Here is a 27,529-nt window from a genome sequence, read left to right on the forward strand (position 1 = left end):
TTGCCAAGTCTGAAGATCTGAGTTCAGTCCTTGGGATCTACATGGTGGAAAGAGAACCAACTCCTCCAAGTTGTCTTCTAAACACCATAAATACACATCTTTAAGTTTTTTTACTTTAGTTTCCTATTAAATGTATGCACCTACACACCACTAAAACAAACAACAAACAAATCCATGCCAGAATTGGGAGGGAATCCACAAAACATTTATTCTAGCTGGAATCCAGTCAATAAATGTTTTGGGTTTTTTTTATGTTAATAGAATTGGCATATAACCCAGCAATTCCACTTCTAGATATACATCCCGCCTCACAAACAAAAGCAAAGTTCACTCAAATTCACAGAAACATTAATAGCAATAGGGAAAAGGTAGCAGCTACCCAAGGTTCAATGACAAATGAATGTTTAGGCAAAATGCCACATATATACATACAACAGAATTATTATTTGGATTTAAAAAGAAAATTCTAGGGAAGCTGTACAGCTCAGTGGTGTGGCACTTGTCTAGCATATGTGAGGCTCAAGATCCTATCCCAAGCACTGAAAATTCTTTAAAAAACTAAAACACCTAATTTGAAAACAATTAACCCATATTGCAGGATGAACTCGAGCTAGATCTTAGTACTAGTATCGACTATGTCATAATGTTTCATATTGACCACTAACCACTTTCTGAACTGGGCTTCCCTAACACTAAAAAGTGCATGGCCTTCTTTTTATCTGTACCTCCACTATTGCAACACTGTAACAAGTCTGATATTTATTAAGTACCACGTCATTCTAGTAAAATATAGGGAGTGCTTATCTTGTGTCAAGCAACTTTAAGACTCAGAGGATACAGTCATGGGATCAAAAAGCCCTAAGGGAATTCAATGTGGTCCATGAAAGAGGAAAAAACAAAGCCATTCCATTTCAGACAGTAACAATATTATGAAATTAAAGCAAGCAGGGTAAGAGGTTAAGCTCCTGCGGACAGACGTCAGAAGACTCACTGAGGTAAATGCCAATAGTTTGGAAAGTTCATGTGATATACGTCTAGAAGATGCATCTACAACTAACAAACATTCCACAATACATAAGTGACTTTTATATAGGAAAGTATAAAATAAAGTTAGAATGAAAGAAACAAAACTGAAAACAAAACAAATTTCTATTTCCTCTGGCAGAACAGCACTGTGTCTGTTAATACCTTGAAAGCAATGCACTGCTCTACTTTGCTGAGATGCTCAAGAAGACCCTCTTCTTTCAGATCTTGGCCTCATACCTTTCAAATACCACTTAGTTTCGCACTGCCTTCAATTTGGTGGCTTTCCACAGTTAGTCAGACTGGAATCAAGCACTGTATTGCAGCAGTAAATGATTTTAACCACTCACATTTTTTTGGTTTTTCAAGACAGGGTTTCTCTGTAGCTTTGGTACCTGTCTTCGAACTAGCTCTTGTAGACCAGGCTGGCCTTAAACTCATAGAGAACCTCCTGCCTCTGCTTCCGAGTGCTGGGATTAAAGGCCTGCGCCACCACTGCCCGGTTCTGTGTTCTTTCTTAAACACTATACATTAGGATGAATGAATAAATACTTATCTTTAATCTCTTAGGTTTTTGAAAGCAAACACTCATTAGTCATGCTTAATGTGCAAGTCTAAAAAGGAACTACAACTTGAATGAGGAGGATAAACGAAAATGGTAGAAAGTCTTACTTGGTGCCTGGGCACCAAAATGTGATGGTTTAATAAGAAATCTTAACAGAATTGTAAAATAACACCAGTTGGCTATATTCATATTCTAGTTCTGTCACCAATAACATGAATCTCATCAAAGATGTCACTTAGCTCTCTGGGCTCTAGATTCCCATACCTTACAACTTAGAAGTAAAAAACCGAGTTAATGGGGAAAAAAGTGTAGCACTTGAGAGGCTCCTATGAGTTAAAGATTGGGCTACACAGTGAGTTCTAGACCAAACTGGTCTGAAGAGTGACACTGTCCCATATTCAACAAATAAAAATCAAAGTAATAATTTATTGAAGCACTATGGAGCACCGTGCTCAACACATATCTACAGACATGTTTATCATTTCTCCAGAAATCAATCTCTCCATTGGCAAATTGATACTATCAGCTCTATTAACTCAGATTCACATCAGGTGTCACATAACTCACAAGAAACCAAGTCTTCAAGTGGGGTAAGTTTCATAAGAGAGCCACAATGACAGTTGGTTAGTATCTATTCTACCTAAACATCTTACATACTGTATAGCCAATTAGTTCTTTAATGGCTTAATGAGAAATTGTAACAGAGTAGTAAACAACTATTTTGTTACCTTCTTTAATGTAATGAAAAGCTGTACAAAATCCAAGAATTTCATTACATTCCAAAGCTAGATTTATGTGAGTGCTGGGTGAGTTATTTTAGAAGCACTCCGTTCCTGTCAGTTTTAATGAAACAACCGGTAACTATGAAATAGACAGAAGATAAATAAGTGTATTCTTCCACGAATCAAACTAAACAACCTAAAATGACAGTGAATGGAATTGTATTACAATGGAAGTCAAAATTTATCACCCCTCTGCTCAGACAGCCCCATTTTGTGCACTGTGAAGATGTAATCCTCAAAATAGTCTACAAAATAGTCTTGGTTACTGTTCTCCTCTTCTTTGCTGGCCTTATCTCTTATAACTCCCTCATTTGCTAAATGCTACAAACAGTTTCTCTAACATGCCCACCCAGCTTTGTCCTCTTCAAGGCCTTTGTGATTGCTGCTCCCTGGCTCAGAACATTGCTTTCTCCAGATAGGTCCACGGATGGACTCCCTCACCATCTTCTACATTGCTGAGACAGCATTTGTGTAACTACCCACTCTCCTGCAAACTGCAGTTTCTCTGAAGTTTCCTAGGCAGGTACAGATTATTCTGTGACATACATCATAACATAATCCCGTCTCTTATTTTGCACTGGAAAGTTTCTGCTGAAATGTTTCAGTGGGTAAAGGCGCCTGACACCAAGCCTGACCTGTGGTCCATCCTCAGGACCCACATGGTGAAAGGACAAACCCAACTCCCTACAGGTTGGTCTCTCTGACCTCTACGGGAGGGTATGGAACACTCACATAAATGAATCCGTGTAAGCCAGGTGGTGGTGGAACATGCCTTTGAGCCCAGCACTCAGGAGGCAGAGGCAGGAGGATCTCTGTGAGTTCGAGGCCAGCCTGGTCTACAGAGAGAGTTCTAGGACAGACTCCAAAACTACACAGAGAAACCCTGTCTCGAGAAAACAAAAACAAACAAATAAATAAGAGTAAAAAATGTATTTAAAGAAAGAAAGGCTCATGAGGGCAGGGGTTGCAGACTTATTAATACTTAAAGCAGTGCAAGACAGACCAAGGACAGAGGCAATAATTAAGCTTCTTTGGAAAGCATCACATTAGGCCACGTAATTCTCCTTCTAGGTAAAGGAAAATAATATTTTCATCTCTGGGAGAATAAATTTCTGTATCAAACATTTACTGTTCACTTCCTACCTGCCAGAACAGGACTGGGCTCTACAAAGTTTAAGCAAATGAAAACACAGCCCCCTCCGGTCAGGTGTGTCATAGATAATAGAGAAATACCATTTGCAAAAAAGTAAAAATACGCAGGGAAGCCACATAGGAACGACAGCCTAAAGGAGTAGGGGCAAAGAGAGAAACGCTGAAATGACAGAAAAGCCTACATATGCCCCCACACTCTGACTTTACGTTTTTGGTATGTGCTTGCAATCCCTACATATTTGATTTACTCACATCAGGTAGGCTCAAGTAGGCCGCAAAAAGTTTCTAACTATGTATCCTGATGCTAATCATGATCTTCCCAAGGTTTCTCCAAGATCTCCTTATGTGAAGCCGTCTATGTCAACTCCCGCTACCGAGAACCCCGTTTACGGGCCTGCAAGCTCAACCAGCTACCTAACAGGGATCAACATCCTCCCACTGGCTCTCACAGCCCAGCACCCTAAAAATCCCTTCCTGTAGCCCGGCAGGCGCCGCCTCCGGAAAGCCGCCAAGTGGGCCCGGTCCAGACGTGCGAGGAGCGGAGCCGTGCGAAGGCGAACGCAGCTCGGCAGGGCCTCCCTCCGGGATCCAGACGGCGCATCCGCCTCTCCCCGGACCCCCGAAGCCGCCCGGGTCCCGAGGCTCCTCCGATTCTTTGTTAAGCAAGGGCCGCGGTTCCTCCGCCCTCGCCAGGCCCCAGTTACCTCCCGTGCCCCCGGGGCGAGCGGCTCCGCGTCTGCAAAGCCCTTCATACAAACCTGCGGCTGCAGCCACGGATGCAGCTGCGACTACAGTCGGCGCCAAAGTACCACACGGCCCCCAGTACGCACGGAACGGAGCCGCGTCCAGCCGAGCGCCTCCTCCGCCCCCTTCGCCGCCACCGCCTCACGGCCCGTTGCTGACTAAAGGGGGAGGGGGACGCGCGTCTGACATGCGCGCTGAGGAGGGCGCGAGCCGAAGGGTGTGGCTTGGGGCTACGGCTCCCGAAAGGCGCCAATTACGCGCGACCTTCAGATCCCGGAACACAACGTAGGCGCGTCACACACACTGGTTCTGGATGGAGAATGTTTACGGCTCATGTTAGAGCATGGCAGCGCATGCCTCTCATCCCAGCAGCGATCTCTGTGAGTTCGAGGCCAGCCCTGCACAGTCAGGGCTACGCAGAGAAACCTTGTCTCTTAGAAAAAAGAGAGCAGATCTGAGATGAAGAGAGCAGAGCGGAAGTAACAAGAAACTACTCAAAAACCCAAGATAAAAGGATGTTGACCGAAAACCTCATTTACATAAGGCTGTCGACCCTCCTTTAGTTCCCGTCCCTTGCAAAGAACGATTTGGGCAACAGTTCCCTCCATGCCTATGGCCACATGGTCCCATAGAGTATGGCCACCTTTAGCTTCCGGAGCACCGGGACCAAAGTGACGTCAACCTGACAGGACTGGAGGAACCCAGCCTCCGCTAGAGCCCTGCTAGGCCCAGGAGCGGCGAGGGTTACGTAATTTTCCCGGCAGCCCAACCCCGCCTTGCGCCCCCCGCCCCCACTCCGTGCGCAGGCGCAGACCAGCCGTACGCATTCTACGTAACGGACGGCTGAAGCTACGTGAAGTGTACGGAGCCGTGACTGAGCTACCTGTTCTGGGCTGTGACCCAGTGACAATCGCGGCCCGCAGAAATCTTTCCGACCCGAAGGCGGGGGCCAGACGCTGGCAGGCTGGGTGGAGGTGGTAGCCTCAGAAGCCCCTGGCCGGGTTGCAGCCTCGGGTGCAGGTAGGTAGCGGACCGTGACATGCCAGTCGCTGTGGCCGAGCCAGGCCGAGCGGTGACTAAGTTGTGCGTTGCGTGGCCGCAGAGCCTGGGACTGTTTCTCACCTAACCAACCTTTTTATATGCCCGGCTGCTGGTGACATGCGTCAATCCCCGCAACTTATTTCTCCCAAATTAAAAAGAAGATTAAGCCTCTGTACGTTCTTTTCTGGTCCGTTGTTGTTGTTGGGCTTTAGGAGGGTTTGGGGGTCATATTAGTGACTTTGAGCAAATTTCCAACCAGCAGGACAAAAGCTGAGAAAATTTCTGGTGTGCAGCCGGGAAGAATGGAGCGTAGACACTAATGTTCTCCATGGGTGGTGGAGGCAGGACCAGGCACGAGAGGTTTGACAGAAGCAACCCCTTCTAGAGTCCGACCTTAGCTGAAGGTTTCTAACAAACAACTTGTTTGTAGCCAACACTCTGGAAGGAGACGGGAATGTCTCACAGCGTTTCTAGAAATTCCATCGTTCTGATTAATGCCATGAGGACCCAAAGGGACTAGCAGTGATTGCTTCACTTACTCGTTTTTCAGTCTGGAGTCAAGTGGTTGCGTGAGAGACTTACTGAGTGAGCTGGTCGAAGACCGTCAAGACAGGCCTGTTAATGCTTGTGCATGGCCTGCATTCTTGTGGTTTCCGCTCCAGAAGTCCTCTAGGCTGGGTGACCTGGCGGAAAGTTGTGCATTGAGAAATGGGTTGACAGGTGCAGCATGTGCCTTGGATTTTAACTTGAATAACCTTGAGGGAGCATGGTTGTATGAATTGCATTAGAAATGCTTGTGTGTTGCGAACTTTCCGAGTATAGACTCAGCTTGAAATGGTCAGACCTTTCGGGTGTCTGTTAATGAAGCTAACAATGGTAAATAGTTACTTCTACTTGAAAAGGGGAACACTAAAGCAGAAGCTTTTTGTTTTTTGAAACACTGTTTCACTCCTGCAGGCTGGCTTAAAACTTACTATGTAGGGCAGGCCATTAGCTGAGGATGCCTGATGCTGGGGTTATAAGATTAAATCACTACACCCTGCTGCTTCTTTTTTTTTTAACATAGGATCTCAGTATGTAGTCTTAGTTGGCCTTGAACATCTGCCTGCCCCTTACTCCTGTGTACTAGGATTAAAGGCATGCACCCCACCCTACCACCCCTTAGAGTTCTTGAGACAGGATCTCATGAAGCCTGGAGAGACCAGGAGCTCACTGTGTAGAAGAAGATACCCTTGAACTTTGATCCCCCTGCCTCAGACTCCCCAGTGCTTGGACTATAGGAGTGTGCCTCCACACCCAATTTTATATGGTGCTAGAGTCCCAGGTACTCTACCAACTGAGTTACAAACCTAGCCTCCCTTGTAGTATTTTAAAAATGACATCCATTCATTCATTTGGGTCAGAAAAGCAGGGAAGTATACCTCTGTGGGAACGTAGAGGTCAGAAGACAAATTATGAGAGACTTGGTTCCATCCTTCCACCATGTGGAGGCAGACCAAGGGTAAAACTCAGTCCTTCGGCTTGTTGGCAAGTGCCTTTATCCACTGTGCAGCCTCTTCAGTCCAGCCCGTTCGTAATGGTACACCCATAGTTTAATCATCAGAAGTAACACTCTCACAATACCCATCAGTGCCCTGTCAGTAATACACTCACACATAGCTATCCTTTGGGCTGAGGACTGCCGTTTAGATGAGGGAGCAGAATTGAAAATGTAAATGATTTTGTTGGTTGATTTTTTTTATTGTCTTCTGAGATTTAATACAAAATTAATACTCTTTGGATGAGCCCTTTCTGTCACATTGCATTGTTGCATTGATTGACATCTCCATTGCATCCTCTTTCTGTATTTAAATATTCATACTTATGATGATGATGATAGTGGTGTTTGTCCAGGAGAGCATGTCTGCAGGGCAAACACGCACAGTGGATCTGTAGGTAAATGGCTTTCCTTTTCAGTGCTGAGGACGAAGCCAGCAACCTTATGTGTGTCAGAAGAATGACTGAAAGCACTGTGCAGCCAAGGTTCATCTCAGGCCTGGTGTGTTTTATTCATGGATTATTTCATAACCATTTATGTATAATGGTTGTATCTTATTGCTCCTCTGAACTCTATAGTTCTTTTAGGAAGAACTTAATAGTCTCTCAAAAATACTTTTTTTTTGGAGGGGAAAAAAACTTATGGACTATATAACATAAATAGAGAATTTTAGAAAATCAAATCTAAAGAAATTAATAACTTGTACAAGTTTTTGCAGATAACTATTGACAGAATCTTGATAGACCCCATACCTCTTGACCTTACCTCATTGGTTTTTGTGTTTGTTTGTTTGTTTTTAAAACATAGTACTCTCTGAATCCAAGAATATTGAGGAAGATAAACTCAGGAGATGTTTGTGAAGTTAGTGTTTGGTTGGTCTTCTGGTTTTTTTATTATTATTTATTTATATTTGGGGGGTTCTTTAAAACAGGGTTTCTCTATATAACAGTCCAGGCTGTCCTGTAACTAGTAACTCAATCTGTAGACCAGGCTGGCCTTGAACTTACAGAGATCCTCGTGCCTCTGCCTCCAGAGTACTAGAATTAAAGGCATATACCACCACCGCTCCGTGATTATTTTGTTTTAAATTAAGGGTCTGGCCTTGACCTCAGTATGTAGCCATGGCTGGCCATGGACTTCTGGTCCTCTTTCTACCTCCCAAGTACTGGGATGACAAGTATGTGCCACCACTCCTAGCTGGTTTGTAGATTACTAACAATTTACGAACTGTGTTGATCCTGTATGTGGAATGATAGTTCACTTAGCACACACTCTCTGTCTCTCACAGCTTATTTTTAAGACGCGATGAAAGCCTTCTACTCTTTCTGTGCTGTCCTTTTGGTGTTGGGGAGTGTCTCTGAAGCCAAGTTTGATGATTTCGAGGATGAGGAAGACATAGTAGAGTATGATGATAATGATTTCGCTGAGTTTGAGGATGTCATGGAAGACTCTGTTACGGAATCTCCTCAGCGAGTGATAACCACTGAAGATGATGAAGATGAGACCACTGTAGAGTTGGAAGGACAGGATGAAAACCAAGAAGGAGATTTTGAAGATGCAGATACCCAGGTAGGGTTTTTGTTTACGATTTATTTATTTATTTATTTATTTATTTATTTATTTATTTATTTATTTTGGAGGCAGGGTTTCTCTGTGCAGCCCTGACTGTCCTGAAACTCAATTTGTAGACCAGTCTGGTCTCTAAACTCACAAAGATCCGTCTGTCTCTGCCTCCCGAGTGCCGGGATTAAAGGCATGCACCACCACTGCTGGGTGGATTTATTTCTTTTTACTGTTGTGTCTGAGTGTTTTGCCTGCATATAAGTGTACTGTATGGCATGCCTGGTTCTCTTGACGGCCTGAAGAAGGAAGTGGATCCTTTGGACCTAAGCAGCCACGTGTGTTCTGGAAACCAAATTAGGTCCTCTGCAAGAGCAACAAGTGCTCTTAACTTATGAGCCATTTCTTTAGCTCCACCAAATAGGGTACTTATTGATCTATTGGAAAATTCAGAGGGTGGAAAAATTTATTAGTGCTTTTCTCAAACAAAAACCCAGATGTAGGGAAACTTTTACTCTCTGGAATCTTTATTTCTGTTTGGTTAAAGCTCTGCTAGTTTATTCTCTGGCTGTCCTGATAGACCTGGCTTTGTAGACCAGGCTGGCCTCAAACCCACAGAGGCCCATGTGTGCCACCACTACACAGCTAAGCTCTTCTAAAGGTTTTGTGTGTTCTTCCTACCTTGATAAAGCATTCTGTTTTCTGTAGTTACTGCAGTAGATAAGAGCTGAACTGAGGATAGATAATGTATGAATGAAAATTTAGAACTTTGGGTGTAAGGTGTAAAGTAGGCGGCATCATCCTCTTGGTGTTTTGGAGTCTCTCTCTCTCTCTCTCTCTCTCTCTCTCTGTAATTTTTCAAGGCAGGGTTTCTCTGTAGTTTTTGAGCCTGTACTAGAACTCGCTCCATAGACCAGGCTGGCTTGGAACTCACAGAGATCCGCCTGCCTCTGCCTCCTGAGTGCTGGGATTAAAGGCGTACGCCACCAACACTCATAAAGTTTTTTTATGTGTAGTAAGAAGTAGTGAGAAAACAGGGACAAGGTTTATTCTATTTGAAAAAAAGAACTTTCCTGTCTGTTTTTTGTTTGTTTGTTTTGAAGTAGTATCTCACGAGATAGCCCTGACTGTCCTGGAATTTGCTATATAGACCAGCAGAGATCTACCTGCTTCCCAAGTGCTGGGATTAAATGCACTTGCTAGTGAACCCAGCTCTCTTATCAAACTTTACATATGAAGTGTATTATTAAATGTCATTACCACATATGTTAGTTTTCTGGAACTTACTTACACCTCAAAGTTTGATATTTTGCTAAAAGCATTTTCTAGCTCTGAGATCTGTGTTTGTTGCTTACTAGTTATGTTTTCCTTTCCAATGTCACCCACAGTGAGACACACTGCCAGTGCCGTTTGTAGATGATTGTGTGTGTTTTTATAGGAGGGGGACACCGAAAGTGAACCATATGATGATGAAGAGTTTGAGGGTTATGAAGACAAACCAGATACCTCTTCTAGCAAAAATAAAGACCCAATAACAATCGTTGATGTAAGTATATAAGATTCTAAACTCGAAACTGAGAGTAAATCATCAATACCATAACTGTAATCCCTGACTTGTGGTTGTTGGAATAGTAGTGTAATCTAATGAAGAGCTTAACGTGAATTCTTTAAGCATCCATTGCAATGAAGCAACTCCCGTGTTGTAGTCTAGCCCTCCTTCTTTTACTTAATTCAAGTAACATAAGTGGATGACATTGGGCATGCTCTGGAAAGTGACCCTGACCCAGAGCCAGGTGGTGGCGGCAGCTCATGACTTTGGTCCCAGTATTCTAGAGGCACAGGCAGGCAGATATATGAGTTCTCTGTTGTACAAATCAAGTTTCAGGACAGTTAGGGCTACAGAACCCTATCCGGAAAAAAACAAAAACAAAAACCACCAAAACAAAATAAATAAAAAGATGACCTAGAAGATCAAAATGGACATACTTTTTGAAGTGTAACTTCTTTGTTGTTGTTAGTAATATTTTGTCTGCGTGACTGTTAAGTGCATTGTGTGCATGCCTGTTGCCCTTAGAGGCCAGAGATAGCATCAGGTCCCCAAGCTATCATATGGGTGCTGGGAACTGAACCTGTGTCATCTGTAAGAGTGGCCAGTGCTCCTAACCATTGAATCTTCTCTCTAGCTTCTAAAGTGTAACTTTTTTCCAGTGACAGTAATTTAAAGTATCTACTTCTGTCTATGGTTTTGTTGTTGTTGTTTTTGTTTGTTTGTTTGTTTTGTTTTGTTTTTATCCATTACTTAGTCTCCATGTTCAGTCTCAGCCAACATTAAATGGGACTTTTTCCTTCCTAAGGTCCCTGCACACCTCCAGAACAACTGGGAGAGTTATTATCTAGAGATCCTGATGGTGACTGGTCTGCTTGCCTATATCATGAACTACATCATTGGGAAGAATAAGAATAGCCGGCTTGCTCAGGCCTGGTTTAACTCTCATAGAGAGCTTTTGGAGAGCAATTTTACCTTAGTGGGTAAGTTGAGCTGGTATGAGTCCAGCGGCTTACCGGAAACAGTCTGGTAAGAATAGTTTGTCCCCTCAGCAGAAGTAGCTAAACACTTTTTGGAATGCTCACTACAATGCATTTGTTTTCTCCAAGGATCCCATTTAGTTGGGTTTTGTGTATAAGTAAATTAAATATATAAACTAATTTTCTCATTAGTCAACAATATAATTGCTAAATAGCTTTGGATACAGTCAGTGTCAAAGCAAGATGTTAAAATTCTGATTGAAACAAGAAACTTTGTCATGTTAGGTATTTTGTTAAATAATTTCAGTTCAATTTTTAGAACTGGGAAATCCTCACAATTTCTTAAGTTTTGAGTACTTTGATTTTTAGCTCCACCGATGTCCATGAAGTCTGTAGAGTAGCTAGCTGTGTAGTATGGGTTGTGATGTTAAACACCCTTCACCACTCAGTGTAGATGATTGCGAGGTAGATGCCCTTCACACTCAGTGTAGTATAGTGTGGATTGTGATGTTAGACGCCCTTCACACTCACTTAGTTTCGTGTGGATTGTAATGTTGGACACCCTTCACACTCAGTGTAGCGTGGATTGTGAGGCTGGATACCCTTCACACTCACTTAGCACCTTATTTCTCCTTAGTAATACACTCCCTTCCGTCTGCTGCTCTGTGTGCACATTTTTCTATGAACTTTACATGCATTGTTTTGGTTTTGGTGTTTTTAATTGTTTCCTTAATTAATTTGTTATTAATTAATTATTGGGAGTGGACAGGAATGCTTGTGACAGCATAAGCAGAGAAAACAACTTGTGAGAATCAGTCTCTCCTTCCACATGTGGGACCTGGATTCAGGTCATCAGACTTGGTAACCAGTGTCTTCACCAGCTGAGCTGTCTTGCTAGTACATTATGTAGCCCTGACCACCTTGGACTGCCTTGTAGGTCAAGCTTGCCTCAAATTCACAGAGATGCCCCTGCCTCTACCTTCCTAGTGCTAGAATTAAAGGCGTGCACTACTAAGTTAGTCCTCACATATTTATCCTTTCTTCTTTCTTTTTTTGTCATACGTTTTAAAATAGCTTTTTTGTTGCAACACTGTTAATTGGATATGCTTTTTATTTTTGTTAAAAGGAAACTGATGTTAAAACTTATTTAAGGGGTTAAATTGCAGCCATTTTATTAAAGCTCTCTACCTGTTTACCAGTGGATGAATGTTCTCTTCCCTGTTCTATAGTTTTTAAAGGGTGTTTTTGATCAAGGAATTTGGGGGTGGGGCCAGTGGCGAAGCATTCTTTGGCTCATTGCCCTCCCTCTTCTTCATGCCAGAGTCCATAACTTTTTTTATGAAGACAATAAAGTGTTTTAAAAGTAAAGAGAAGTCCAACCTCTACTAGCCTGTGCAGCAGCCCTCAGCACCCCAGCATACTTGGCCTAGCAGATGACAAAGAAAACTGTCTGTGCCCTTGATGCCCACCGTCTTGGTGCCTACTGTGCACTGGTAGCAGTGACAGATACCATTCTCTCAGCTCTCTGCATAAATTCACAGAGAAACGTGAGTGGATAGCAACAGAAAGTGGTGGACAGTGGAAATCGGTAATTTTGCACAGGAAACTTTGGGAGCTGTTGTTTGCCGAAGCTGGTATAAAATTGAAATAAAATAATGATTTTGGAGATTTGGAATGTGTTAGAACTGCCATTGAACTCTACTCTGTCAGAATTAGAATTAATGAAACTCATACAGAAAATCTAGGCTTTATATATAAATCTTGTTATGAAGACGGTTGACTGAAAAATGACACTGAGCATGTCTTCAAGACTAGATGAATTAATGTGTGAAGAAGCAGATGCTAAATTTATACATCAAATCTACTGAGGCGTGAAACCTTTAAAATAATACTGAAGTAAAAGCTACAGGCCGGTCCTTTAATTCCTTTCAAAGGAGAGTCTATGCGATAGCAAAGCATTGCTGTCCTAAAGTGATCTGAAAGTTCAGTGAGTGAGATTCAGTACTTTTACTCCTAGGGGATGATGGGACTAACAAAGAAGCCACAAGCACGGGAAAGTTGAATCAGGAGAATGAACACATTTATAACCTGTGGTGTTCTGGTCGAGTGTGCTGTGAAGGCATGCTTATCCAGCTGAGGGTAAGTAGGGAACTTCTGCTCTCACATATATCCTTCCTTCATTTTTTAAATGTGACTGCTAATATAAATTTAGTGCTTCCTTCTTCCTTGTTTGATTTAAAGTAAGTCTGAGTATTATATTTCTAGTAATTGGCAAATGAAGCATTTGAGTCCCCTCCAAGGCCCTTCTGAAAGTTTAAACTGCAAGATATTCACTCATTTCTCTCATTTTTTTTTTTTCAGTTCCTTAAGAGACAAGACTTACTTAATGTCCTGGCCCGGATGATGAGGCCAGTGAGTGATCAAGTGGTATGTATTCCTGTTTGTTTTCTTGGTATCAACTGAATTATTTTCTTAGCTGTTCTGTTTCTGTCTGGATTGTGTTTGGAACTCCTGGCAGTATGTGTCCATGACAGAAAGCATAATGCTTTTCTGCCTAAGCAGATGGTCTTTTTTTCTCAGTGTTCAACTCCACTTGCTCTCTGCAGGGAAGGAGAGGATGTCTGTCACTGCTTGTAACAGCCAGAGTATCCTTACAGAGAGAACAGTTGCCAATATAGTGTGCCCTGGTGTCCAGGTCTCCTTGTGAACACTTTTCCTTTATGTTTTAGAATTTATCTATGTGTGTGTAAATATGGGAATATGCATACCAGCATACATGTGTGCAGGTCAGAGGACAACATTTGGGAGTCAGTTCTTTCCTTACATCTTGGGGCCTGGGGATCAAATTCAGGCGTTCAGGCTTGCATTGCAAGGAACACATTTTAAGCCGTTTTAAGCACATCTCCAGCCCTAACAATACTCAGTTGACAAAAATACTAGGTTACTTCTCAAAGTTTATTTTGTTTGTTTTAGGTTTTTTTTTTTTGTGTGTGTGTGTGTGTGTTTTGCATCAGATGATTAATTTTGGTTGAAAGAACTCAAATCACAATCTAGGTTATTGGGTGTACTATCTTCCATTTATTAGATTAACATTAATCTGCAAATTGTACTCTCTGTCAAAAACATTCCCTGCCCTTCTACCAAAGAGAGGCTCCACAGACTGGGTTGCTATTGTTTGCTTTTTTCTTCTTCTGAATTCTGTAATTGTCTGTGAATGCAGAAGAATAGAAATCTTTTTTAAAAAAAAATATATATATATATTTGCTGCTATCTGTTTCCTACATAGCATCACTCCCCTTCTTTTTAAAAAATATTATTTATTTATTGGTTGTTCAAGACTGGGTTTCTCTGTAGCTTTGGAGCCTGTCCTGGAACTAGCTCTTGTAGACTTGAACTCACAGAGATTCACCTGCTTCTGCCTCCTGAGTGCTGGGCTCAAAGGCATGTGCCACCACCGCCCGGAAAAATATTTTAAATTTTTAGACAGCCTGCATGTCTGTCTGTGTACCACATGTGTGTCCAAGGAGGTCAGAAAAGGGTGTTAGTTACTAGAGTTAAAATAGTTTTGAACTACTATGTGGGTGCAGAGAACTGAGCCTATATCCTCTGCAAGAGCAGCAAGTGCTCCTAACCATTGAGCCATCTATCTCCAGCCCCACATATCCTTTCTTCCACATACTAAAAATTTGGCCCAACCATTAAGAAATATAATTAGTATAAATAGAACCGTACTTTATCATATCAGACTTCTTAGGTTTATAACATTGCCTGTTCCAATGCAGAATATTAAGAATCATTTAGTTGTGTAAGTATGTTTTTCAACAATGGCCAGTTCTTGGATTCTGTAGACACCAGTTGGGATCTAGCAATTTAATTCTGACACTGCTACCTTCAGGTCATATAGGTTGAAGCGTTCAGGACCCCCATTGTCCCTACTTAGGAAGAAATTTCAAATTCCAGGCCACCCATATTATAACTTTTGGCCGATCACCTATGAACTAAGCATTCCCATCACCTCCCTCCAGGTTTAATAATTTATTAGAATGATTCACAAAATTCAAGGAAAACCTTTGCTTATATTTACTGACTTATTAAGGACACACTCGGCAATAGGCAATTAGAAAAAAGAGGGATGCCTGGCATGGTGGTACACGCCTTTAATCCTAGCACCTGTGAGCCAGAGGCAGGTGGATCTCTGTGAGTTCCAGGACAGCCTGGTGTGCATAGCAAGCTGCAGTCTGACCAGAGCTACACCCTGAGACACTGCCAGAAAAGGGCAGGACATATGTGGAGCTTTTTTTTACCGTCTCCAGCATGCCACCCTTTAACAAATTCACAGCGTTATAGTATGAGAACTTCCTGAATGTGGTTCCAGATTTCTGCAGAGCAGAGCTCAGTGCTCTTCCCCACAAGGTCCTTGAACAGGGCCGAAAGTTCCAGCCCTCAGCATTTGTCTTATCTCATGATCAGCCCCATTCCTGAAGCTATGTGGGCACCTTACATTAGTGCCAACTCGGATGGATAGAAAGGGGTTCCCAGTAAATAAGAAAGCATACTGTAGGTTTTAGCTTGGTGCCAGAAGCCTGAAGCAAAACTCAGATATAATTCTTATATTTTTGGTTGTGAGCCTAGAATTTAACATTGAGCCATCTCTCCTTCCCCTAGATATAATTCTTATATTACCCTGTCCATTTGGATCCTGTTTGTTGCTGACTTTTGCACTTGACTACTCTGTATGAACTTGTTAGTGTTGTGTTTCTTCGTAACAATTTGCCACCAAACTGAACAGCTTAAAATTGTACCATCTGGGACTTGAGAAATGGCTCAGCGATTGGGAGCACTGGCTACTTTCTAGAGTACCCGAGCTTGATTCCCAGCACCACAGCCAGCTTATAACCATCAGTTACTCTAGTTCCAGGGGGTCCAGTGCCCTCTTCTAGCCTCCAGGAGTGGTGCACACACACGGTGCACAGATTTGCGTGTAGGCAAACACTCATGAACATAGGATAGGAATAAGAAATCTTTTTAAACAGTCTCACTGTGTAAATCAGGCTGACCTCAAATTCACAGAGCTCTGCCTACCTCAGTAAAAGTAGATTCAATAGCCGGGCGATGGTGGCGCACGCCTTTAATCCCAGCACTCGGGAGGCAGAGGCAGGCGGATCTCTGTGAGTTCGAGACCAGCCTGGTCTACAGAGCTAGTTCCAGGACAGGCTCCAAAGCCACAGAGAAACCCTATCTCGAAAAACCAAAAAAAAAAAAAAAAAAAAAAAAAGTAGATTCAATAATCTACATTACCCCACAGCACCTCAGCCTCCTGAGTACTGGGATTAAAGGCACACATTCCCATTCCCAGAAAAATTAAAAAAAAAAAAAATGAGATCCTATCTCAAAAATAAAGACAAAAAAACAAGGCCGGGCGGTGGTGGCGCACGCCTTTAATCCCAGCACTCGGGAGGCAGAGGCAGGCGGATCTCTGAGTTCGAGACCAGCCTGGTCTACAAGAGCTAGTTCCAGGACAGGCTCCAAAGCTGCAGAGAAACCCTGTCTCGAAAAACAAAAAACAAAAAACAAAACAAAAAAAAAGACAAAAAAACAAAACCAACCAAACAAAAAAACCCAACACCATTTGCTATCTCATAGTGTCAGCACATAAGTGGTCCATTGTAGGTTAGCTGGGTCTCACTTAGGTCTAGGGGCGGAAAACAGTGTGGGCCAGGCTTGTGTTTCCTTCTTGCAAGCCCGTTCAGATTTTTGTCAGAATTCAGCCCCTTGTATTATAGGTCCCTATTTTCTCAATGCCTGCCGACTGGGGAGTACTCAGGTCCTGAAGGCATTACCCTCAGGACCTTATAGCCATCCCTTGATGATCACTTTTGCCCCAAGGATTCTCTGCTTCAGCTGGGGCCAAGTTATTGTTAATACTTAGGTGATATACTCAGGACAATGCCCCTTTTGGTTAATTTGAATCAATTGATGAAGAGTCTTCTGCCATTATATACATGAATCCTGCTCCAGGGGAGAAAAGACTGAACTCTTCAGAGCCTTTTAGAAATCTACGCATCATAGATCCTAACAAGTAAGTCATGTTTTTGTTTTCTTTTTAAAGCAAATAAAAGTAACCATGAATGATGAGGACATGGATACATATGTGTTTGCTGTTGGCACTCGCAAAGCTTTGGTGCGGCTGCAGAAAGAGATGCAGGATCTGGTATGTCAAGTTGCTCCAATGTCAATGTCTGTAGACACTGCCTCTTTATTACAAAGAAGTTCAGCTGTGTAGCACAGCACTGTTCCGTCACTCAGACATCAAGCACCACTCCAGAATAGGCAGTACATACTTAACCTTTGAGGGAAAGTCTGTATTGTAGAATACCATGTTTCGTGTTCTCATTTTCTTCTTCCAGAGTGAGTTCTGTAGTGATAAACCTAAGTCTGGAGCAAAGTATGGACTGCCAGACTCGTTGGCCATCCTGTCAGAAATGGGAGAAGTCACAGAGGGCATGATGGACACAAAGGTAAATGCAGTGGAGATGTGTGCAGTCATGCACAGCGGTAAATGCAGTGGAGATGTGTGCAGTCGTGCACAGCGGTAAATGCAGTAGAGTTGTGTGCAGTCATGCACAGCGGTAAATGCAGTGGAGATGTGTGCAGTCGTGCACAGCGGTAATGGAAGCCACTCCAGAGGCTAAGGCAAGAGGATCATGTTCCAGACAGGCTAGGGAGTACAGCTAGAGACTCTGTCTCCAAAAGAATAAGTAAATAAAAATCACATACTAAATTTTATTTTACTCCTTTTTGAAGCAAGAGGTAAATAATCTGTGACTATCGATTATTCATGGTAAACATTTTCTGTGATACTTAGAGTCACTTAGCTGATTTTGATCGATTGGGTAAACACAGCCTTTACTTGTACTAGAAACAGTAGCAAAGCCAGGCCATTTTAATGAGGCATTGAGCAGCTCTCATGTTGAGGAGGTACCTCCCTGAAGCTGAACCAGGTCCTCTCCGGTGCCGTACATTAGTTACAGCTGTGCACTCCTTCCTCACACTGGTCATAACCCATCAGAGGGCTGTCAGTCAGCAGACAGCCTGGTGGTTAGCACTGCAGTCAAACCATAAGGACTCCAGTGTGTATTTCAGTGTCTGCTTGACGAGCCAAGGGTCCCATAACTTCAGCTTTGAGGGATATGGCGCTCTTCTGGCTTCCCCAAGTGCACTGTGCGCGTGCGCACTCACACATTCTCACAGCAAAATAAAAAGTTCTTTCCAAAACAACTAATGACTTTCAAGCTTTCAAGGTTTTTGTTTTGTTTTGTTTGGTTTTTTATTTTTGGTTTTTCGAGACAAGGTTTCTCTGTAGCTTTGGAGTCCATCCAGGAACTAGCTCTTGTAGACCAGGCTGGCCTCAAACTCACAGAGATCCGCCTGCCTCTGCCTCCCGAGTGCTGGGATTAAAGGAGTGTGCCACCACTGCCTGGCTTGTTTTGTTTTTTTGAGACAGTACAGTCTCACTATATAGTCTTGTGTAACCTGGAGCTCAAGAGGTGTGTGCAAACACTCCAAGCCCACTTTCAGGTGCTTTGATGGGCTTTTTGTTATTGTTTTTGTTGTTGTTTTGTTTTAAAGGTTACAGCCTTGGGGCTGGAGCAATGGCTCAGTGGTTAAGAGCACTGAGTTCCCAGTACAATTCTCAGCACCTACATGGCAGCTCACAATTATCTATAATTTCAGTTCTAGGGGACCCGACACCCATGACAGAACACCAATACACATCGAATAAATTTTTTTTTAAATATTTATTTATTTATTTACTTATATGTTATATATACAATATTCTGTCTGTGTGTATGTCTGCAGGCCAGAAGAGGGCACCAGACCTCATTACAGATGGTCGTGAGCCACCATGTGGTTGCTGGGAATTGAACTCAGGACCTTTGGAAGAGCAGGCAATGCTCTTAACCACTGAGCCATTTCTCCAGTCCCCACATCGAATAAATTTAAAGAAAGATTACAGCCTTAATCCTTTGGTGGTGACATTTAAGTCATTTTGAGTTTGTTCATATAAGTAAAGATGGGCACACAGGGCAGGCACTGTGATCCCGTCATGGCAGAGGCTAAGGCTGGAGGATGGCTACAGAGAAGCGTTTCTTTAAGCTAAAGTTGAGGGCTGACCTGACAGCTCATTAGTTTGTTTTTTGTTTTTTGTTTTGTTTTGTTTATTTTAAGAAAAGAGTATTTTAGTCTGAATGACATTATATAAAAGTAAGGATTTAAAGATGACTAACTATAAAAGCTTGGAAATGCCAAGCTCTAGTTAATATTCCTTCCTTTTTCTTTTTTTTTAGATGGTTCACTTTCTTACACACTATGCTGACAAGATTGAATGCGTCCATTTTTCAGACCAGTTCTCTGGTCCAAAGATTATGCAGGAGTATGTATGACATAAAGCATTAAAATTTATTTTCCTTGTTGGTTTTATGTTAGACTGTTACAGGGGCCTCTGCAGTTTCCTTATCAAGTGGGGAAGTAAACTTGGTAATGAAGCCCTCAGTCAGCCCACACTGAGAAGCCACTGGCAGCTCCCCAGCCAGCGTGTTTGCATCACTGCCCAGTGGCGCTCACGAGGAAGGGCTGGTGCTAAGACATTGCAGCTGTACACCCTTTCCCATCTCTAAATTTCTGATGTTTGACTTTAAATACAAGTCTAAGTATTTCATATTTTATCATATTTTCTCACTTCGCTTTTGAACAGCTGAATGTTTTCAAATGACATTGACTATAATGACATATAGATGACATATAAACCCATAGTTTCTGGTTATATGGCAGTATTGTTCGGGTGTACAGTATTGTTCATGGTTTGGGCTTGTATTTGTTCGTTGAATTTGCAGCCAGTCTCTGGAAAGCATAACTAAATATAATGATAGAGAATGAGTTGTGACCTGAATTATTAGTTGCAGGCTAGTCTCATATGGGATTGAGTACAACTAAAAGCTATTCTGGACAGGTGTGGTGGCACAAATCTTTGATCTCAGCTTTTAGAGGCAGGAGCAGAAGGATCTCTGAATTCTAGGCCTGCTTGGTTTATATAGTGAGTTCTCAGCCAGCCAGGGATACGCAATGAGACTCAATGTCAACAACAGGCATTCTGGGAGCAATGTGTTCATTTCCCAATACCAGATAAGAGTAGCAGCAACAAAAATTATTCTGGATTTAGTTGTGTGTGGAGATTACTCAGGTCCTTATGCTTTGAGATAATGTTGCATCATCCTTGCCTTGCTAAATTTAGTAATAACAGCAGGCATAAATGATTACATTATAGCTTTCAGCAAGCCTTTTGTTTGGGGTTGAGCAGAAGTCAATTGTTTGACGTTCAAAATTTTCAATGATAATGACAGAAGAAAATTATAAACAGTGCTCACTCCGAATCCATGAGGGATTGTTGGTTGAATAACCCACACCTTACCAAGTTCTCGGGATGCTTGAATCTCCTACATAAAGTGATGTGTTTTCAGTAACATACATAGCCTTTTCCACAGGAAACCCTCTGTGGATTCTTGTAATACCTGATACAATGCAGGTGCTATTAAGTAATTGTTAAACTGTATGCCTCAACTTTTAGAGAATAATGGCCAAGATTAAAAGCAGAAGTTGAGGGTTGGAGAGATGACTTGTAGTTGAAAGTGTGTTGCTGTGCAGAAGACTGAGGACCATGGCTTGGCTCCCAGCTCCCTCGTGGATGCTAAAAACTATTCTGATTCCAGTTGCAAGAGGTTTGACACCGTTTTCTGGCCTGCATGGGCACTGCATACTGTATACATACATGCAGGCAAAACACTCATATACATAAGATAAATATAAACTTAGAAATTTAAAAATTAAGCAAAAATATTTAAAATATGGCCTCAGATTTAAATACAGGCATATTTCTGGCTCCTCAGGTGAAAGGGAATATATCCTGCCCACTGGGGACATCACTGAGGTTTCAGATGTTGCATAGAGTGGGGTAGATGAGCTCAAAGTGCCGTCAGGCTCAATGACCACCATTGACTCAGAGATGCCGAGTGTGTCCAGTGCTGTGCTTGCAGGTGTTGCCCAGCTGAGGCAGATGGCTGGCTTGTATGGGTGGAAAGTGCCTCTCTTAGCTTCTCTCTCACCAGACTTCTCTCTCATGACAGGGAGGGTCAGCCTTTAAAGCTGCCTGACACTAAGAGGACACTACTGTTTACATTCAATGGTGAGTATCTGGGTCCTGTCTGGCTAGTTCTTAGCCTCTTGGAAACTGGTTTTCAATTATTTTTCCTTCTGAAATAATGGCTTTAAAACTACAGCATCGCTAATCATTCCTCCTTGTTGGTTTCTGGGTTCCTCTAAGGAGCTAGTCTGGTAGCATTAAGAAAGACTGCCAACCCAGAAGTGTTAATGCTGCCATTAACTCAGTAAGAAAATGGCTTTGTTTTCCAGTGCCTGGCTCAGGTAACACGTACCCAAAGGATATGGAGGCTTTGCTACCCCTGATGAACATGGTGATTTATTCTATTGACAAAGCCAAAAAGTTCCGACTCAACAGAGAAGTAAGACCCAAAGCCTTTCTTACAAACCGGCACCTTTTATGGTTGGTTTTCCCCAGTGGCTGCAGCTGTCAGTGGCTGCAGCAACTGAATCTAGTTGACTTGACTTGCAAGGGGGAGCAGTTTTACCAAGGAGTGCTCAGTGGGGTTTTCTCCTGTGGGATGGAAATGGGTTTCTTATGAAGACTTTGTTTCCTGGGAAAGGGGAAACAAAGAGCAGATAAGAACCGGGCCCGCGTGGAAGAGAACTTCTTGAAACTGACCCACGTGCAGAGACAGGAGGCTGCACAGTCGCGGCGTGAGGAGAAGAAAAGAGCCGAGAAGGAGCGGATCATGAATGAGGAAGACCCTGAGAAGCAGCGCAGGCTGGAGGTGAGATGCTCCCGCCACTGAGGCTGCTGGGTCTGGTTTATATGTTTTTTTTTTTTTTTCTCATGGTTTATTTTTTTTTATATTTAAAAATTTCCATCTCCTTCCCTCCTCCTCCCCCCTCCCTCCCCTCCTTCTCCCCTTTCTCTCCCCTCCTTCTCCCCCTTCCCTCCCCTCCCCTCCACCCATACCTCCCCTCCCTCCCTCTCAAGGCCAAGCCAACAGCGGGGGTTTATATGTTTTTTATGTTATACCATCCCTCCCTTTTCCTCCTTCCAAAACTTCCCATATACCTAGTCCTTCCCCCAGCTCTCTCTCAAGCTTATGACCTCTCTCTTTGTTGTTGTTGCTGTTGTGTGTGTGTGTCTAAATGTATAAACACAACCTGTTCAGCCTTTATAGTGTTTTTTGTATATTTTAAGGACTGTCCTTTTAGTATTGGGTAACTAGTTGGTGTGCTCTTTCCTGGGGAAGATTATTTCTCCTGCTCTCAGAGTTCTTTAGTTGCTTGTAGTTCTTTGTCTAAGGTTGAGGCTTTGTGAGAATTTCCCAAAACTATTGTTTTGTTTTTAGTTATCCAGATGTGGGCTGGAGAGATGGCTCAGAGGTGAAGAGCACTGGCTGCTCTTCCAGAGGTCCTGAGTTCAATTCCCAGCACCCACATGGCAGCTCACAGCTGTCTGTAACTCCAGTTCTAGGGGATCTGGCACACTCACACGGACATACCTGCAGGCAAAACACCAGTGCACATGAAAATAAATAAATAAATCTTAATTATCCAGCTGCCTGTTTGGACTGTACTGTCTCTGATAATTCTGTATAGAAAGCACACGGGCTAAAGTTGGGAAATGTGGTCATTTGACAGCTCCGTGTTCCTCTTCCAGCCGTCCTAAGCTGCGTTCATGCCCCTGGAAAGTGAGTGGATTACCCTCTTTCCCCAGCATGGCTTCATTTCAGACCAAACAATTAGAAAGAAATCAGGGACTTTAAATAAGCTGACATACACACCTCACATTTTAAATAAATTTGCCATTTACAGAATTAGTGAATTCTAGTGTTTCTGTGGGTTTTGTTGTTTTTTGTTTCTTATATAACTGATATTCCAAACTTGTGATTCTTGGATAATAGTATGTTACATTTAAAAAATTCACTATATTTCCTGAAATAATATGCCAAAGTCCAACTGTAAACCTTGCAAATGAAAAAGAGAACAAAGTTCTGGAAGATGTGAGTTTAGACGAGAATTTTTGAGTCTTGAATAACATTTTTCAGAGTAAGGGAGGGTCCGAGTTGCTGCTGTGTGACTGTGGTTGCTGATAGCCAGTCACTAATGCTGCCTATGAGGCTCAGGAACCCTTAATGCTGCTCCTGTGCCTCATGCTTGCTTTCCTTCCTCCCTTCCCTTCCCTTTCCTCCCCTTCCCTTCTCTTTCCCTCTCTCTTTCTCTCTCCTTTATAAGTTTTTATTTTAAGTATATGGTGCTATATTTGCACGTACACCTGCACCTGCAGGCCAGAAGAGGGCATCAGATCTTGTTACAGATGGCTGTGAACCACCGTGTAGCAGCCAATGCTCTTAACCCCTTAACCTCTGAGCCATCTGGGTTTCTCTTTCTCCTCCTCTCCTTCCCTCCCCTCCCTTCTCCTCCCCTTCCCTCCTCCTCCTCCTCCCCCTCCTCCTCCTCCCTCCCTCCCTCCCTCCCTCCCTCCCTCCCTCCCTCCCTCTCTCTCTCTCTCTCCCCCCCTATGCAATGAGGTTAAAAAACAAACCCTTGTGGGTATTTTTCTTGTTTTGTTTTTTGCTTTTTTCATGTCCTCATGCTTTTGATTTTGTTTGGAGAGACATACGGACAGGGCAGCAGGGTGGTGGTAGAGAGACACACAGACACGTGTACAGAGCACAGACTCAGGTGTCATTGGAAGGGTGCTGTCCAGGGCAAGAGGGTGGTGGTAAAGAGAGACACACAGACACATGTACAGAGCACAAACTCAGGTGTCATTGGAAGGGTGCTGTCCATCTTTGTGTGTGGTGCTGGCAGTTAAACTTAGAGCCTTGTACATGCTAGGAAAGTGCTTTATCAGTCCCGTGTTTTTGCGAGGGAGAGGAGTGTATAGGGACAGGATCTCTCTCTGTGCTCTCTCTGCACTCACTTAGTAGGCTAGGCTGCCTGGCCATTGTCACTCCTCAGCAAACACCTGCCACCACTCCAGACTTTACACAGGCTCTAGGATGTACTCGGGTCCTTGTAAGACAAGCGCTCCATTGACTGCACTGTCTCTGTAGCTTCTGGTTTGTTTTTTTAATTAATTAGGTGGGGTATTTTTGTTTTTTGGGTTTTTTTTTTTTTTGAGACAGGGTTTCTCTGTATAGCTCTGGCTGTTCTGGAACTTGCTCTGTAGACCAGGCTGGCTTCAAACTCACAAAGATCCACCTGCTTCTGCCTCCTGAGTGCTGGGATTAAAGGCATGTACCACCACTGCTTGACCTGTTTTTATTTTTAATAATGTGTCTGCTTGTGGATAAGAGATGCCCAAATAGGGTTGGAGCTCGAATTACAGAGTTATAGGTGGTTGTGCGCTACCTGGTGGGTGCTAGGAACCAAACTTGGGTCCTCTGGAAAAGCAACAAATAGTCTTAAACATGACACCATCTCTTTAGCCCCCATTCATGGTCTTAATTGCAATTTCTAGGTTAGCAATGGCTAAATGATGAGACTATCATTTAAAAGAGGGTGGGGTTTGAATTTAAGTTCAGCTTGGGTAACTTAGTGAGAGACCTTGTTTCAAAGAAAAGAAACACATGCAAGGCAAAACTTTGTTGAGTTTCTATCTAAATTAAGATTTGATTATCTGGGGGCTGGAGAGATGGCTCAGTGGTTAAGAGCACTGGCTGCTCTTCCAGAGGTCCTGAGTTCAATTCCCAGCGACCATATGGTGGCTCACAACCATCTGTGATGAGATCTTGCGTCCTCCTCTGGCATGCGGGCATATATGGAGGCAGAATGTTGTATACATAATAAATAAATCTTAAAAAAAAAGGATTTGAGGCCGGGCGGTGGTGGCGCACGCCTTTAATCCCAGCACTCGGGAGGCAGAGGCAGGCGGATCTCTGTGAGTTTGAGGCCAGCCTGGTCTACAAGAGCTAGTTCCAGGACAGGCTCTAAAAAAGCTACAGAGAAACCCTGTCTCGAAAAAACCAAAAAAAAAAAAAAAAAAAAAAAAAAAAAAAAAAAAGGATTTGATTATCTTTTTTTGTTTCTTGCTAATTTTTATTTGCTGACATATGAATTGGCAATGTTTTTGTCTTTTGAAATGATGTCTCATAGCATAGATTGGCCTGGAACTATGTAGCCAAGGTTGGCCTCAAAGTGCAATCCTCCTGCCTTAGTCTTCCAAATGCTGGTGTGTTATCATGCTTGATTTGTGCTTATTTTTATATGTATCTGCAAAACTGTTCCCTGGGTTGCAAGACCATGATCTTGAATAAAAGGCCCACACCTTTAATCCCAGCACTTGGGAGGTAGAGGTCAGCCTGGACTACACAGTGATCCAGAACTGTATGAAGAGATCCGTCTTGAACTCCTACTCCCCACCACCTCAAAAGGGATTTTGAGTATATGGGTGAGCAGAGGTGCCCACGGAGACCAGAAGCATCCGCACCCTTGGAGCTGAAGTACCAGGCAGTGGTGTGCTGGTAATAGAACTTGCGGATTCTGCAGGAGCAGCATGAGCTCTAGCCACCACGCTGGGTCTCCAGCCCCCGGTTTTTTTCAGTGTGTGCTTAGAGCTTAATTTGGATCTTTCTTCCCCTCCCTATTTCACAGGAAGCTGCTTTGAGGAGAGAACAAAAGAAGTTGGAGAAGAAGCAGATGAAAATGAAGCAAATCAAAGTGAAAGCCATGTGAAGTCATCCCAGAGGTCTGCGTCCACAGGAAACGGGAAAAGCACGAGTCCGTTTCTCCCCTAAAGTCAATGTATTCCTGGTGACTGAGAAATCCACCCCCTCCTTTCCTCTCTTTCTCTCCCCTCTCCTCTCGGTTTGGAGTTCTACAGAGGTTACAGATACATTGAAAGGGCTCTTTCAGTTATTTCCTTCCAGATAATCAAATTAGTTTATTTTATAAAAGAATGGTATATAAAGTACGTGTAGTTTTAAAATATTTTTAAATTATAACATGAATTATCAGTGCTTTACTTTGGTGTTTGAAGAACAATCATGGAATTTATAGAAAGATTTTTTTTTTTTAAACTGGGCAATTGGGATAACTGTTGAGACTGACTCTAAACCAAGATCCCAAGAATTTCTATTGAAGTTGCACAATAAACATTGCTTGGTGTTTTTCCTGTGTCCACATTACACTTGTGAAAACAGTGGAATTTAGAGCACCATATGTGGTGATGCATTTCAGAGATTAGAACATAGTGCAGTGTGTATTTCGTGTGTGGGCCGTGCTGAAGACAGTATTATAGGAGGAAATCTAGAGGTGTCATGGAAGATTCTAGAGGTGAGTAGTACAGGAACAGTTTCTCCTTGCCTGATACTATGAGCTAATGACAGTGTGAGCGCTGAATTTGGAGTAGTTTTGTTTTTCCTGGGGAAGATGCATGAGAAGTGAGCTGCTTCCCTTAGCTCAGATCACTGCTCTGTGAGGTCACAGTGCTTTTCATGGTGGCTGCAACCTGTTGGGTCTTCACAGAGAAGCTGCTGTCTTGTCTTCTGTGTGCTCCTTTCTTCTCCTTCCACTCCTGTCTTGCCCACAGTTGAGGCTGGTATGTGCTTTTAGAAACACAGCCATTTGTGTGCATAAATATGCTTTTATAATGTGAGCCTTCTTAAATGCAACAAGAGTTTTGTCTGCCTCTTGAGGCGGAAGCTTTTGTGGGGAGAGGCCCCTATCTGCATAAGCATTTGGCTTGTTGAGATCTCTGCATTTTATAAATGCTTCCTACTGAGAAAGCATTTTTTTAAGTCTCTGTTTGTACCAGGTAATTTTTGCTGGGATGGGAAAGAGTTGTTTTTTTGCGGGGAGCTGGGTGGTGGGTTTTTGTTGATGCTTTCTGTGTTCTGAGGCAGTAACAGTGAGTTGCAGTGAAAACCATGTATGCTGTTGCCTTGGGGATTATATGGAGTTTCTCATGTGACTTTGTCTAGGTTAACAGAAATGTGTGCACTGGGTATGCAGATGTATGCTTTTTTAACAGTTCACAAGGTTAAGTTATTAAGAATAACAAAATTGAATCACTTTAAGGCCATATGATTCTAGACTTAACATTGTTTTACAAACCTTCAAAATACATTTTAGAATTAAAATTTATGTGCTTAGTTATCTTTTGAGTAATATAAGCTTTCTTAAAGTCCCACACATTCGGACTGTGGCAGCTAATTTTGTAATTTAAGCATTCATATGAACTACCTATGACATATATTAAAAACTGATTGACAGAATCTGAGCGTGCCTTGTTGACTTTTTGGAGTCGTCCTACAAGAATATATGTACCCAAAGGAAAGTTCTCTTATCATTAAAAGTTAGCACTAAAATGGTTTTCCTTCAAGAGTGTTAATCTTGAATATTCCTTTGTAGTTACCACTTAACACTGTGGATATTCATATTCTAAACCTATGTATGTTGCTTCAGAAAGGGTCTCACTGTGCAGCC

At 42.7% G+C, this 27,529-nt stretch overlaps 1 protein-coding gene across 1 annotated transcript; it reads left to right on the forward strand.

Annotated features, from left to right (window-relative positions):
• Positions 1-5,076: 5,076 nt before the first annotated feature.
• On the forward strand, positions 5,077-27,318 carry Ccdc47 (coiled-coil domain containing 47). The gene is made up of 13 exons (XM_038325766.1): positions 5,077-5,286; positions 8,133-8,413; positions 9,843-9,950; positions 10,759-10,933; positions 12,948-13,069; positions 13,292-13,357; positions 17,040-17,141; positions 17,338-17,448; positions 19,279-19,364; positions 21,112-21,170; positions 21,398-21,507; positions 21,709-21,876; positions 25,697-27,318. The coding sequence occupies exons 2-13, from the start codon at positions 8,150-8,152 to the stop codon at positions 25,775-25,777; spliced, it is 1,452 nt and encodes a 483-aa protein (XP_038181694.1). The 5' UTR covers positions 5,077-5,286; positions 8,133-8,149; the 3' UTR covers positions 25,778-27,318.
• Positions 27,319-27,529: the final 211 nt, after the last annotated feature.

The sequence above is a fragment of the Arvicola amphibius genome, chromosome 4 (genome assembly GCF_903992535.2).
Source record: "Arvicola amphibius chromosome 4, mArvAmp1.2, whole genome shotgun sequence".
Lineage (NCBI taxonomy): Eukaryota > Metazoa > Chordata > Mammalia > Rodentia > Cricetidae > Arvicola > Arvicola amphibius.

Excerpts from the sequence above, each read along its gene's own strand:
- Ccdc47 (XM_038325766.1), top strand. The coding sequence starts at position 8,150 with ATGAAAGCCTTCTACTCTTTCTGTGCTGTCCTTTTGGTGTTGGGGAGT. Across the intron at positions 13,070-13,291 it reads GCATGCTTATCCAGCTGAGG|TTCCTTAAGAGACAAGACTT; the intron begins GTAAGTAGGGAA and ends TTTTTTTTTCAG. Across the intron at positions 21,171-21,397 it reads ACTACTGTTTACATTCAATG|TGCCTGGCTCAGGTAACACG; the intron begins GTGAGTATCTGG and ends TTTGTTTTCCAG.